Here is a 13,451-nt window from a genome sequence, read left to right on the forward strand (position 1 = left end):
AGGCTCTCCATCACCTCGCCCCCTCCTACCTCACCTCCCTTCTCTCTTTCTACTGCCCAGCCCGCACCCTCCGCTCCTCCACCACTAATCTCCTCACTGTACCTCGCTCTCGCCTGTCCCGCCATCGACCCCCGGCCCACGTCATCCCCCGGGCCTGGAATGCCCTCCCTCTGCCCATCCGCCAAGCTAGCTCTCTTCCTCCCTTCAAGGCCCTGCTGAGAGCTCACCTCCTCCAGGAGGCCTTCCCAGATTGAGCCCCTTCTTTCCTCTCCCCCTCGTCCCCCTCTCCATCCCCCCGCCTTACCGCCTTCCCCTCCCCACAGCACCTGTATATATGTATATATGGTTGTACATATTTATTACTCTGTTTATTTATTTATTTATTTATTTTACTTGTACATTTCTATCCTACTTATTTTATTTTGTTGGTATGTTTGGTTCTGTTCTCTGTCTCCCCCTTTTAGACTGTGAGCCCACTATCGGGTAGGGACTGTCTCTATGTGATGCCAATTTGTACTTCCCAAGCGCTTAGTACAGTGCTCTGCACATAGTAAGCGCTCAATAAATACGATTGATTGATTGATTGATTAACCTTAAATTTTGTTGGCAAAAGTTTCACACTCATTTGTTGAAATAACTGGATTTTTTAAATGGGATTAAGTAAGTGCTACCTTTGTGCCATGCACGGTACTAAGCTTTGCAGTAGACATGAGTTAATCAGGTTGGACACAGTCCATGTCCCACAAGGAGCTCACAGCTCAAGTCCCCATTTTGCAGATAATGTAACTGAGGCACAGAGAAGTTAAGTGTCTTGCCTCAGGTCCCGCAGCAGACAAGTGCCGGAGCAGAAATTAGAACTTGGGTCCTCTAATTCCCAAGCCTGTACTCTTTCCACTAGGCCACACTGGATGAAAGTTTCCCCATGATAAGAGGTTTGGAAAATGTTTCATATCATAGACATCCATTTTATTGATCCCAAATAAAATATGCTATTCTAGATTCTTCTGTTTGTCTCCTCTGCATACATGTAGCAGAGGATTGAACTTGCTACGGTATGAGTGATTTGGAGCAGGCAGTAATTAATAAGGTGCTATTGGGGTATCTGGTCTTAATTAGCATTTCCCCCTTTTCCAAAGCAGAGTCTATCCATTCCGCAAAGTTGCTTACCTGATGTTTTTGCTCACTGCCACCATGATATCAAAAATCACTTACTCTGAAGCTCTCATCAGGCTCAGTTTGGAACTAATGCAGTCCCTTCCTGATAACAAACTCGAAAATAGCAAACTCTGAGGAGTGTTGCCTAGTGGATAGAACACGGGCCTGGGAGTCAAGGACCTGGGTTATAATCCCAGCTCTGCCACTTCTCTGCTGTATGACCTTGGGCAAGTCACTTCACTTCTCTATGCCTCAGTTGCCTCATCTGTAAAACGGGAATTAAGGCTGTGAGCTCCATGTGGGACAGGGACTGTGTCCAACCTGAATAGCTTGTATGTACCCTGGTGCTCAGAATAGTGCCTGACACATAGCAAGCACTTAACAAATACCAGAAAAAAAAAAAGAAGAGCCAACCGAGAACTTAGTGTCCAGTGGTGACCCAGCATGTAAAACAAATGTCCCATAAATAAGCTTTCATTTCCTTCCACTTTGTCATCTTTGATAGGAATTGATGGCACTATTATCCATGAAAGAATCATCCCCTCTACATATTTTTTGGAATTCTCACTGCCTTGCACATGTTAGTCAATCAGTGGTATTTATCGAGCACTCACTGTGTACAGATCACTGTAATAAGTGCTTGGGAGAGTACAAGACAGAAGAGTTGGTGGACAGATTTCCTGCCCACAATGAGTTTACAGTCTGGGGGGGATGGGGGACAGGCATTAATAATGTCTACTCAGAGGCCATGTCTGCTGGGACAATGTGTACCAGTGGGAGAGAATTCTACATTGCATTGAATCTCCTCATAGCAAATCTAACATTAAGGTTCATCCTACCAATACTGCCCATCTTGAGCACTTGTAATCAATCAATCAATGGTATTAATTGAGTGCGTACTGTGTTCAAAGCACTAAATTCACTGTCATTGTAGAAGCAGCACCACAAGTGCACAGGATCTTCAAATATTATTATTAGTTGTGTGGGGTTTTTACAACATATTCTGAAGTTAGAGAACTTACTGTTTCCAATTCATGGCTATTGAGCTTGCTTATATGTTAAATTTGAATGCATGAATGTATTTGATCACCAGATTTTCTCTCACCTGTGTTTTGCATCTTCACCAGTCATCTGTGTTCAAACATAAATGCATTCATCCTTCATTTGCCTGTACTGTTCCATTCTATACCATTACCGTTGTTATAGAATGGTGTTTAAAATCACATTTTTTAAAACATTGCACTCAAAATTTGCTTTTACTAACGTCCTGTAAAATTTGGTCAGTTTTCGACATAGTGTGAAAGGACCACAGTTGAATCATCTGTGTTTGCTGAGCCACATTAGTGGTGATTTTTGTGTTTTGGAATGTTGATGTGCTACTAACATGTGGAAATTATTTTGTTTTGAAAATTCAGCATTTTGCCCATTGAGCAAGCAAACAAAATAAACCAAGAGAGTCATTCAAATGGCATTTAGTTTTCTATGTGATTTTTTTCCATTCATTCATTCAATCGTGTTTATTGAGCACTTACTGTGCACAGAGCACTGCACTAAGCGCTCGGGAAGTACAAGTCGACACCATATAGAGACTGCACATTAAGCTATTCCCTGACTTTAACATATGTTAGAAATTTAGAAGCACCCATTAGAAAGTTTCTGTGATTTTTACTTTTGAGGCCTCATGAGACAAGCTGGGTATAATTTGGGAGCACATTCCAGCATAACCTCTTCCCCCCTCCCCTCCCCTCCCATTTCCCTCTCCGTATCAAAAAATATCCAAAATGTAGGAGTGTCCAGCCTTTTGGTGGTGCCAAACCATGAGAAGCATCCTGCCTTTAACCGCAGAATGCACTAGGATTCCCCAAAGCCCTCCCTGAAGAACTACTTACCACCCATCTATCCCCCTGACTCCTAACAGGAACTGGGCCAAGATCTGCTCCTATAGAGCATTTTACAAGGCTTCAGAGATTCCCAAACTTTTTTAGGAACTGGGAACTTTGACTTGGAATTCTTAGAGGTCTGCAAATGCTCACTGACAACTAGACTAAGTCCACTGGGTTTCTTATCAGCCCCATGATATACGTGATTGGCAGTACTAATTGATAATGGTATTTGAAGACAGATGCAGGAGTGAAATCATACCAGTCAGTAAATCGTATTTATTGAGCACTTACTGTATGCAGACCACTGTATTAAGTGTTTGGGAGAGTACAGTGTAACAGACACATTCCCTGCTCACAACGAACTGACAGTAAAGAGCGGGGAGACAGACATTAATATAAATAAATAAAAATTACAGGTCATTACATAGGTACTGTGGGGCTGGGAAGGGGGAATGAATTCAGGTCACACAGAAGAGTGGGAGAAGAGGAAAGGAGGACTTAGTCCAGGAAGGTCTCTTGGAGGAGTGGGGCTTTCAGTAGGGCTCTGAAGGTGGGGAGAGAAATTGTCTGTCATATCCATAGAGGGCTGTGGTGTCCCAATGTGGTTGAATATGGAATCACCCTTGCTCACGTTCACCACAGCCAAGCTCTCCTATTGGTGAGGGTTTTTGTCTATTTCAACCAAACCCTGGGAATGTGGACTGAACAAATTCAACTCGATCAAGATATACCTCTAACCCAGGGAAATGTATCATGAAATTTAATTGTAGTTTTAAGGGCTCTTTTTAAGAGTTGCTTAAAAACCACACTAATTGAAGAGCTAGAGAATGTTGTCATAGCTTTTTTTCCTAGCTTTCTTCTCAGAAAGATACAGGTAAGATAACTAATCTATCTTTTCTAATACACAGGATGAGTGTTTAGTTCTTTTTTCAATTCAAATCTATGTTGATATTGTGATTTGTGTGACAGTATTTTTAGATTGTAGCCTGCTGCATTTATTATTTGTTACAATTAATATATAATAATAATAATGGAATTTATTCAGTGCTTACTATGTAAAAAGCACTGTTGTAATATACATTTGACTTATAAACATGTGATCCTATTTCATGTCTTTTTTTCAAAGAAAGCCATTTTCCATGTTTAATGAGCATCAGGATCATTTTCAAGATTTCTCTCTTCGTTCTCTTGCTTTCCTCTTTATCTTCCCTCACTCTTCTATCTTCTTTTACTCCCTCTCTCTTTCCTTCCTCCATACTCTCTCCATGCTCTTTCCCCAAACATTCGCCATGCACACCCTCCCTTTTTTCTTTCTCTTCTCTATTTTATCTTCTCTTCCTCTCTCTCTTTCTCTTCCTCAGAAGTAGGATGGTATAACCATTGTTAGTCCTGGTAATACAGCTTCCATTAGTTCATTCCCAATATATGTTAGAGGTGCTGCCACCACCCAGGGAAATAATTCATTCAATCATATTTATTGAGCATTTACTGCATGCAGAGCACTGTCCTAAGCACATGGGAGAGTACAATACAACAATAAACAGACCCATTCCCTGTCCACAACAAGTTTATAGTGTAGATAACTGTAAGCTATAGAATTCCCTACCTAAGGAGAAATAAATAAAGAATAAAGAAAGGGCAAGTGGAAATTTCTCTCCCCATCAGAACTCCTAGATTTGCACTGAAGCTCTTTGAAGCAGGGTAGGAGAATAGACAGATGATAGCATAACAGATAGTCTTAGTTAACTGTAAAATCCACAGCTCCTTTATCAGGAGAATTCAAGTCCTGACGTGTCTCCTGAGAATGTCAATCCTTTTACAGTTAAGCGCAAAACAAAGGTTAGCTTTGGCCTGTATACGTTCAGGGCAGAAATGGATTTTTCCATGTGAAAATCCTTTCGAAAATGTCTGCTACATGAATACTCAGTTACTGAGTATTGTTATAAAAATGTATAAGCTAAATTAATATTAGGCTTCAAACCCTAGCATTATATATATTTTTTTCTTGTAACCTCATAGTAAAAGTGTCCGCACTGTAAAAACCAATATTGAAGTTACTTCTTTTGCTATTTAAATATGAATTTACCAGACAGGTCTATAGGAGTGTAACTTTTGATGATGTCTGATTTTATTTTCTAGATATTGATCTCTTTCCTGAACTAATTGGAACTGAAGAATTTATCAAGGTATCATATGATTTCTTCCCTTTGTCTCTTTTTAAATCATAATACCAAGTCAATCAATTCAGCCAATAGTATTTATTGACCACTTAATATAGTAGTAATAATAATAACAGTATATGTTAAGTGCTTACTATATGCCAGGCATTGCACTATGAGCTGGGGGGGATGCAAGCAAATCAAGTTGGACGCAGTCTCTGTCCCATTTGGGGCTCACATTCTCAACCCCATTTTACAGATGAAGTAACTGAGGCACAGAGAAGTGAAGTGACTTTCCCAAGGTCACACAGCAGAAAAGTGGCAGAGCTGGGATTGGAACCCATGACCTTCTGACACCCAGGCCCACGCTCTGTCCACTTTGCCATATCAATCCTTTTTCCCTTACTCCAACCCCACAGCAAAAGAGGCACCATCCTTTTTTGTATGTAGAGAACAGTACCAACAGCTTGGTAGAGTACAGATGTTTGTGAATTAAAGAAAGAGTACATTATTTTTAGCTGTTTTGAAATTAATTGTTGATATTTTCTCCATCCTGATATGTAGACTAAACTGTCAGTTTATTGTAGGCAGGGAATATGTCTACCAACTCTGTTGCAATAGGCATGATTCTTGCCTACAAGGAGCTTACAATCTAGGCAGATATTAAAATAAGTTACAGATAGGAGGCAAGGGGTAAGATAAGTGTTGGGAGTGCTTAGTTAAGTCATAGTAGGACCTGATACATTATATCTTGGAGTCACTTTGAGATTCATTCAGCTTGTATGGTTGGACCTGTTGCCTGTTATCCATCAATCAATGAATCAATAAATAGTATTTATTGAATGGTTACTCTATAGAACTGTCCTAACCACTTAGTACACATGGACCCTCCCCTCAAGGAGCTTACAATCAAGCAGGGGAATCAGACATTAAAATAAATTACACAGAGGGAGAAGAAACAAAGTGTAAAGATAGGGCATGTTGGTACTACCGGTTAGGGGGAGTTTCCAGTGCTTCCATGATGTGAAAGGGAAATACCAGGGAGCAGAGATGAAAGATTCACTAGCAAAGGAATCACTGTAAGAGAACCACCTATATGGAATTTTGATGGCTTCTAGTAGAGAGAACACAGTGGCCCCTTTATATCCTCAGGCCTTTCTGAGATTGGGAGGAGAGTGGTCCTAGAATGGAAACCTGCCACACCCATGCCAATGGTCATGGCACCCAGGGACCGCATTGCTTCCTTAGTTTTGGGGTTTCTGTAAAACCTAAAACTCAGCTAGAACCGTACCTTGTTTAACTGCAATAATTTGCACCAGTTAACCTTTTATTAGCTTAAGAAGTTCATTGTTCTTTCATTCACCGTCAAATGAATTGCAGAAGCAGGAGAACAAGAAAAAAGAGCCATGTGATTGAAATATTTTAAGTGGATTAAAACAACTTCACTTAGAGCCTCTGCTTTCTAATTACCTCCCCCCATAATGGCCAAAATCAGGGCAGCTTCCGGTAAATTTAATTAATTTCCCTGGTGGTTTGAGTAGCAGAAGGTGTAGCCTTTAAATGAGGACAGTTCTAAACACAGGAAAGTTATCAAACAAGACCAAATCCCACAGAAATATCAGCAGGAAATTCAGTTTGTCTTCAGTGTCTCTCCCAACCCGGCCTAAAGGCAATAATAATAATTGGGGTATTTGTTACATGCCTATTATGTGTCAAGCACTGTAGTGAGCCCTTGAGTAGATACAAAATAGTTTGGTCAGACATGATCCCTGTTTCACACAAGGCTCGCAATCTAGGTTGGAGGAAGAGTAGTTATCATGTCATCAATTACAGAAGAGAAAACTGATTCACGGAGAAGTTAAGTATCTTTCATAGAGGAGGCAAATAGAAGAGCTAGGATTAGAACCCCAGACCCATACTCTTTCTACTAGATGACTCGGCTTCTCCTTTGAGGAGATTTTGAAAGTGTTGTTTATTTTCCAAAGGAGGAAGAAGAGGATATTGAAGATGAAGCTGCAGGAAGTCCTAGCACAGAGAGTGCCACCCACCAAGTTAGGGGGAAAGAATATCACGTTATCCCCACATCAAACTATGATCCTGAAGGAACAGGGGCCAAATCTGTGGAAGCAAAAACTACCCACTACTTCCCAAAAGGAGATGAGTCCTCAGGAAAGGGTGACCCCCAGAGAACATTCGTTCCCACCACTGGGGCCCCAGGAAAAGAGGTTCCAATGGATTCTCAAACAATGATCGGAAGACCAGATCCCACCATGGAAATAACATCTACTTCCTGGAGGGATGACCCAAACCCTGCCCTCAAAATCCAGCCAATGAATGTCCCTGGAACAGCAGAGGAATCTAGGCCGATGGCTCCGGGTACGGAATCCCGAGAAACGTCCACCGATAGTAGTGAAGATGAAACTCTCCTGGCCACCTTGAAACTTGATTCAGAGGCTGAAGACACATCAGGCTCAATCCCCACCACCTCAGCCGCGTCGTCTGTCCCGGACAACATATCCTCTGGACAGTTTTCGGGAAGTCCGGAGCCAAGCACATATCATGTCATCTGGCCAGGATACGCCAAGAACGCCTCAGAAGACTCCCCTTCCCCAGACGCCGATGATTCGTCAAAGAGAACTTGGTCCGCTGACAGAGACCTGCCACCTTCTCAAACTACGGATCTGACGGCTGGCTTCGTGGCTCCGACGGAGAGCGAGAGGTCGCTTCAGGCTAGCTACACTGATTCGTACATTGAGGGATCCAAGTCAGCTTCAGAGTCCTATTCTCCCAGTACGGCGGGGTCACAAGATACTTCCATTGCGGATAGAGAAATGCCACATTATTCTACCTTTACTTCCTTCCCTACTGAGATTGCGCCTCATTCTCTCTCTACAAGCCCTGGACAACATGATTCTGCTTCTGCTGCCAGTGAGGTACTCTCTCAGACAACTCAACCAGTTTATAATGGTGAGATACCTCTTCAACCTTCCTACAGTAGTGGAGTGTTTCCTCTAGTTACCCCTCTGTTGTCTGACAATCAGATGCTCAACACTGCCCCTGCTGCTTCAGGTAGTGGCATGACCTTGCATGCAACACCTGTATTTCCCAGTGTGGATGTGTCATTTGAGCCCACTCTGTCTTCCTCTGACGATGTAACTTTGCTTCCATTTCCCTCTGCTTCCTTCAGTAGTGAAGTGTCTCATCATCTGTATACGGTCTCTCAAATGTCTCCACAATTTGCTCCAGCTGCTCCCCAGGAAACGGGGTCCCTGCATGCTTCTTTGGCAATGGCGGAGGGTGACCCATTATTCCAGCCCAACTTTGGTCGCTCTTCTGAGGTGGCGGCACATCAGACTACCGCTGCTTCGGAGATGACGCTATTTGATAATCAGTCCGGGGCCCTTAATCAATGGCACGAGGTTTCTCGAGTTGACCCATCCAGCAGTGATTTAAAGATGCATGCCTCCTCTACAGGGTCTGAACTGTCTTCCGCTTTGTCGGGTCACGCAGGCTCCCTCCAGACCTTTCCTGTTTCCTCTGACTCTGCGATATCTGTGCATGATACCTTTGGCGTATCTCAGCCGGGGTCCCTGTCTAGCAGTCCTAGCGATGCGCTGATGCCTAAGCCTTCTGTAACCGCCCAACCTGAATCTTTGCTGCAGCCCACGAGTGCTCTGTCTGGTGATCCGGATTGGTCTGGAGCTTACTCCGGTAGTGAGTTCCTTCTGCCTGACCCAGATTGTTTGCCAGCACCTAACATTTCCTCATCTGTTTCTGTAGATGAATTGCCCTATCCGACACCTGCGTTTAGTGATGCTAATAAGCCGCTTCGTAAAAGTGATGCATTCCCTGGGGATGAGACCGAACTGAAAATTTCCTCTCTCAGTGAAATGGCTTATCGTGCTGCCAGCACAGTGCTGCCTGAACTCCCTACAGCTAATGATGTAATTAAGCCAAATGCTTCTTTGAGAGACACCCCCGTTCCTGATTCTAGAGCACAGGCAACTCTTCCCGGGTCTCTGGCTTATCCCGCTACCGAGATTTGGGGCCCTGATCTTAGTGCACTGTCAGAAAACCACTTTTCAGTTCAGCCTTTGCATGCATCATCTCCAGCCTCTGATGACGCTTTGCTTCAACCCGTGCTTAACGCCACCTCCGAGCCAGCTCTCTCTGTCCCCGCTTCTAGCAAAACATTGGCTCCTTCAACTGGGTGGCCCTCTCCCAAGGCCTCAGCTCCTTTAGATGGTGAAGCTTTGCTACAAACTTCTTTTCCATCTTCTGACGTTGGCTCCCTGTTTACCGCTACTCCAGCTGAGCCCGGCGATCCAATATTGGTGGAAACTTCTGAGGTTTATAGAGATAATCCTGCAATATTGCATCCGGGGCCATCCGATTTGGCTACGAGTACAGTGTCGCATTCTACGTCGGCACCTGCGGGTTTTGGTGTGCTGTCCCCCGCTTCTAATATGCCCACTGCTTTGTTTCGAGGTCTGAGTGAGTCTTCCGCAGATGTCCCGACCGTTTTCCTTGAAAGTGAACTGCCTTCACGAGTTGTCCCGTCATTGTTCAGTAATGATGATTGGTTGCAGCCCACTGATTCTGAAATGACCAGTGCCTTTCCTCTTAGAGTAGTGCATGGGGGTGCCACTCCTGTTTTACCTGTCGATATACTGCTGAACACACTTGCAAATGAGCGCAATTCTCCAAATGAAGCTCCTGCTTCTTTGATAAGTTCCGTTCCTAATGCGTCTCCTGTTCTGGATGTTCCTGAGTCACATGTATCCATTCATCATTCTCTTCCTTTGCCAAATGTGTTTAATTCTGGTACAGTTGCTTCTCCCAGTAAGGAGAGCCCGGTAAATGGAACCGGCTTGCTGGTTCCACACAAAGCATCCTCTGGCTTATTCCCTGATGCCAGTTCTGATGCTAAATCTAGGGGTGGTGGTGGTGGTGGTGGTGGTGATGGTGAAAATGATGATGATAATGATGATGATGGCAATGATGGCTTATCTGTAAAGAGTTGTATCTCGTGCACGTCCGATAGAACAGCTGAGGGAAAAGTGGTAGATGATTCCAGTATTCAGGTAAATGATGTCATGGATCAAGGTGACTTCACTGCACGTTCACCGTCCATCAGCTCTGAAGACAAAAAGCAGGTAACGGATGCAGCAGCTTTGGAGATCAGCCCAACCGCCGACCGAAATGCTGTCAAAACCACATTGGCGCAGACAACACCACAGGTGCCCAAGAAGCACAGCAACCTGCCAACAGTGGAAGACCACATCCAGACTGGCACTACCCTCTTTCCACACACATCAGAGGCTAAGTCTTGGGCCATTTTTACAAGTGACGAAGAGAGTGGTTCTGGTCAAGGAAACTCAGATAGCCTTAATGAGAACGACACTTCGACTGATTTCGGGATTCCCAGCCTCAGTGAACAAGATGCTGAAGCAACCGTGGAGACGACTGACGATGAATCAAGCCCTGGATCGCCACAGTCCTTAACACCATTTGTTACTAGTGGCCACTCAACAGTATTCAACGTTTCTGAGGCAGGTTAGTTATGGATTGGTCCAGCATCTGGAAACTCACACTACGTTTTTTTCCTTTCGCTGGAAAAGTTAGCATGTGAGAGAAAAGTATTTAACATAAAGAGGAAATTTTTGCATGCTTCCAAGATAGGGACAGGAAATTGATTAAGGAAAATCTGGAACAAAAGATAGACTTCCTAAGGGGGCTCCTTTTATTATTTTTTTATATAACTATATCATTATTATTATTTAAATATTATTTTATTATTCAAAGCCCCTTAATCAAAACATCCTGTTGTTTTAAAATACATGATTTTGTCATTTAAAAAAAATCTTCAATTCAGACCTTTTCATTTTGAGGGCCAATCTAAAGGAGGATTAATCTGACCATTTTTATACTTATCATTTTCCATTATATAACACCCGGAATGCCACCAGATGAACAAGTCATTGTAAAGGTTGTTTGAGATCATTCTGACTAAATTAGTTTTGGAGGAATTCATTGTCATATCTCCTGCTCCTTGGATTGTCAGATTTTGGTAGCCCATTTAAAAAATTCAAGATAGTTTCACACAAAAAGCCTTCTATAGGAAGGCATGTGTGTATGTGTTTGACCATTAAAAGCCCATCTCATGATTGGGCAAACTTTCATTCAAAGTCTTTTGAAATATCAAGTACCCTAATACCTGTAGTCCATTTGAGAGAGCCAGAAAAAGTCCAATAATATGATAAAGATACATGTTTTAGAGCTAGCATATTTGATTATCAATGCAGAACCTAAAGAGGGCAGTATCCTACAACAAAACTCCATCTCTCGCTCTCACACACATACACACTTTAACCTATACCCATGCAATCTATGTATCACACAAATAATTCACCTATGTACAAGATGATTAAGTACCATATGATGAGATGAGAAAACACAGGAAAATGATCTTTAGAAATTCCTTTATGATATCACATTAATTTTTAAATAAATTGTAGAGTGAACCACATGTTTCTTAAAGCAACTGGCTTAAAGCAAAAATGCTGCAAATGTTTTCTTTAAAGTTGACTAAGAAGGTAAGAAAATGCAGTTGCATTAAACCATGCCCTAGTTAATTACATTGAAGAAATGTTATTTATAGTTTGCTTTAATTAATCTTAAAAGTATTTAATTTGCAATTAACAATGAAGAGATTGGAAATCTTGACAGTACATCAAAAGATATAAGTGGGTAGCATGTTGCATGACTTACTAATAGTGTGTTTTTATAATTCAACACCCAGACATCAACCTCATTAGAGAATATCCTTCTTTATTATTTTCTTTCACCAAATTATCCTTCCTATTTTCTTCATGTGCAATAGCAATTAAAAGTTCTTCCATTTTGATCAGGAGATCTGCTGCAATTAAATGTTGTTCCCTATTTGTGTTATTGTTCAATTTCAATTCTAAAAGAAAACCTGACCTGGAAGTGTATAATAAATTCCCAGTCTAAGTATTCTACTGCATCAATTAGTATTGACATATATGGAATGTCATATGGCTAGGATTTTCATAGAGCTTTTTTTCCTCTTTAGTAAGAATAAGATTTAAAAATGAAAAACATTTAAATATTGTTCCATTTTTGCCTGACTTTAATATACACCTGTCTTAGAGGGAAATGCCTTCAGTCTACCAATTTCCTATTTTGGCACAAGTGTGAACATTCTCAACTGGACTCTAAAATTACAGAGGTTGAATAGATCAGGCAAAATAGGGAATTAATTGAAAAGAGTTGTTGTCCTTTGATTCTTTCCTAGAATTAGAAAGTAAGCTTCCCATCAAAGCAAAATTTACACTTGATTTTAAATGTCAGGAGTTTGGGCTTTCAGCAAAGAGCAGAATTTAAAAAATGGGGATTTTTTTTGCCACTGACTAACCTTAGCTAGTCAAGTTAAGAAATTTGAAATGAGAAACTGTACTCCATTGTTCTAAAAAGAAGAATGGACAAATCAACTGGGTTTTAACCCAGTTCTCACTCCAAATCTGGAATGAAGACCAATGGCACTAATGAAAATAATTCTGCCCAATTCCGTAGCTCCTTCTCTCTGGGTAGAGCACAACTCTTTGAGTCCTGACATTAATCAGCATTAGGTGGGGCTTTAGCTGATATTTATTAGTATGCTGAAATCCTATCTCTAAGATTAAAAATTATATTTGAGGAATATGATTCTATTTGATGGGGGGGCTGCCTGAGGAAGGGGCTACAAGCAGCATGCCCCCTCTCCGCCACCCTCCAACCCCCTCCTTGCTAACCTAAGTGTTCTAGTGGCCACCCAGTGCAGTTGAGGTTGAGAGGAGGAGATAGAGGATGAAAGAGAACAGAAAAGGAGGAAAAGGGAAGAGACTGGACCAAGGACAACAGAGGAAACAATGGAGAAAAGAAAAACAAAGATGTAGAAAGCCAGTATAGAAAGCACACTGGGTTTTAAGCAGTTTAGGGAATGGAAGCAATGTGCTGTCTTTCTGGGATGGCGTAGGAAAGTTCAGGGAGTTAAAATATTTGAAAAACCAAAAAGCAAGGAATGTTATCAAGTGACCAAGAACCCAAAAAGAAATGCTTGCAAAGAAGTAAGAGCAGTTAGCATTAGAACAGAGTAAAAGAAAGTCAAAGAAGGAAGAATATAATCAACCAATAGGTGAAAGGGAAAAGGGCAGGGACAAAGAAAAGGGAGAAGAGCATTGCCTAAATAGCC

At 41.9% G+C, this 13,451-nt stretch overlaps 1 protein-coding gene across 4 annotated transcripts in view; it reads left to right on the forward strand.

The window, feature by feature from the left end:
* The window catches only part of PTPRZ1 (protein tyrosine phosphatase receptor type Z1), a 160,571-nt gene that overhangs the window by 105,486 nt on the left and 41,634 nt on the right, over positions 1-13,451 (forward strand). For 2 of the 4 annotated variants that reach the window (XM_038753284.1, XM_038753285.1), the window contains exons 11-12: positions 5,178-5,224; positions 7,183-10,753. In XM_038753284.1, the coding sequence (XP_038609212.1) occupies positions 5,178-5,224; positions 7,183-10,753 (3,618 nt within the window). The remainder of the gene's footprint in view (positions 1-5,177; positions 5,225-7,182; positions 10,754-13,451) is intronic. The other 2 variants (XM_038753286.1, XM_038753287.1) reach the window with 1 other exon arrangement.

Source organism: Tachyglossus aculeatus, chromosome 10 (assembly GCF_015852505.1).
Source record: "Tachyglossus aculeatus isolate mTacAcu1 chromosome 10, mTacAcu1.pri, whole genome shotgun sequence".
Classification (NCBI taxonomy): Eukaryota; Metazoa; Chordata; class Mammalia; order Monotremata; family Tachyglossidae; genus Tachyglossus; species Tachyglossus aculeatus.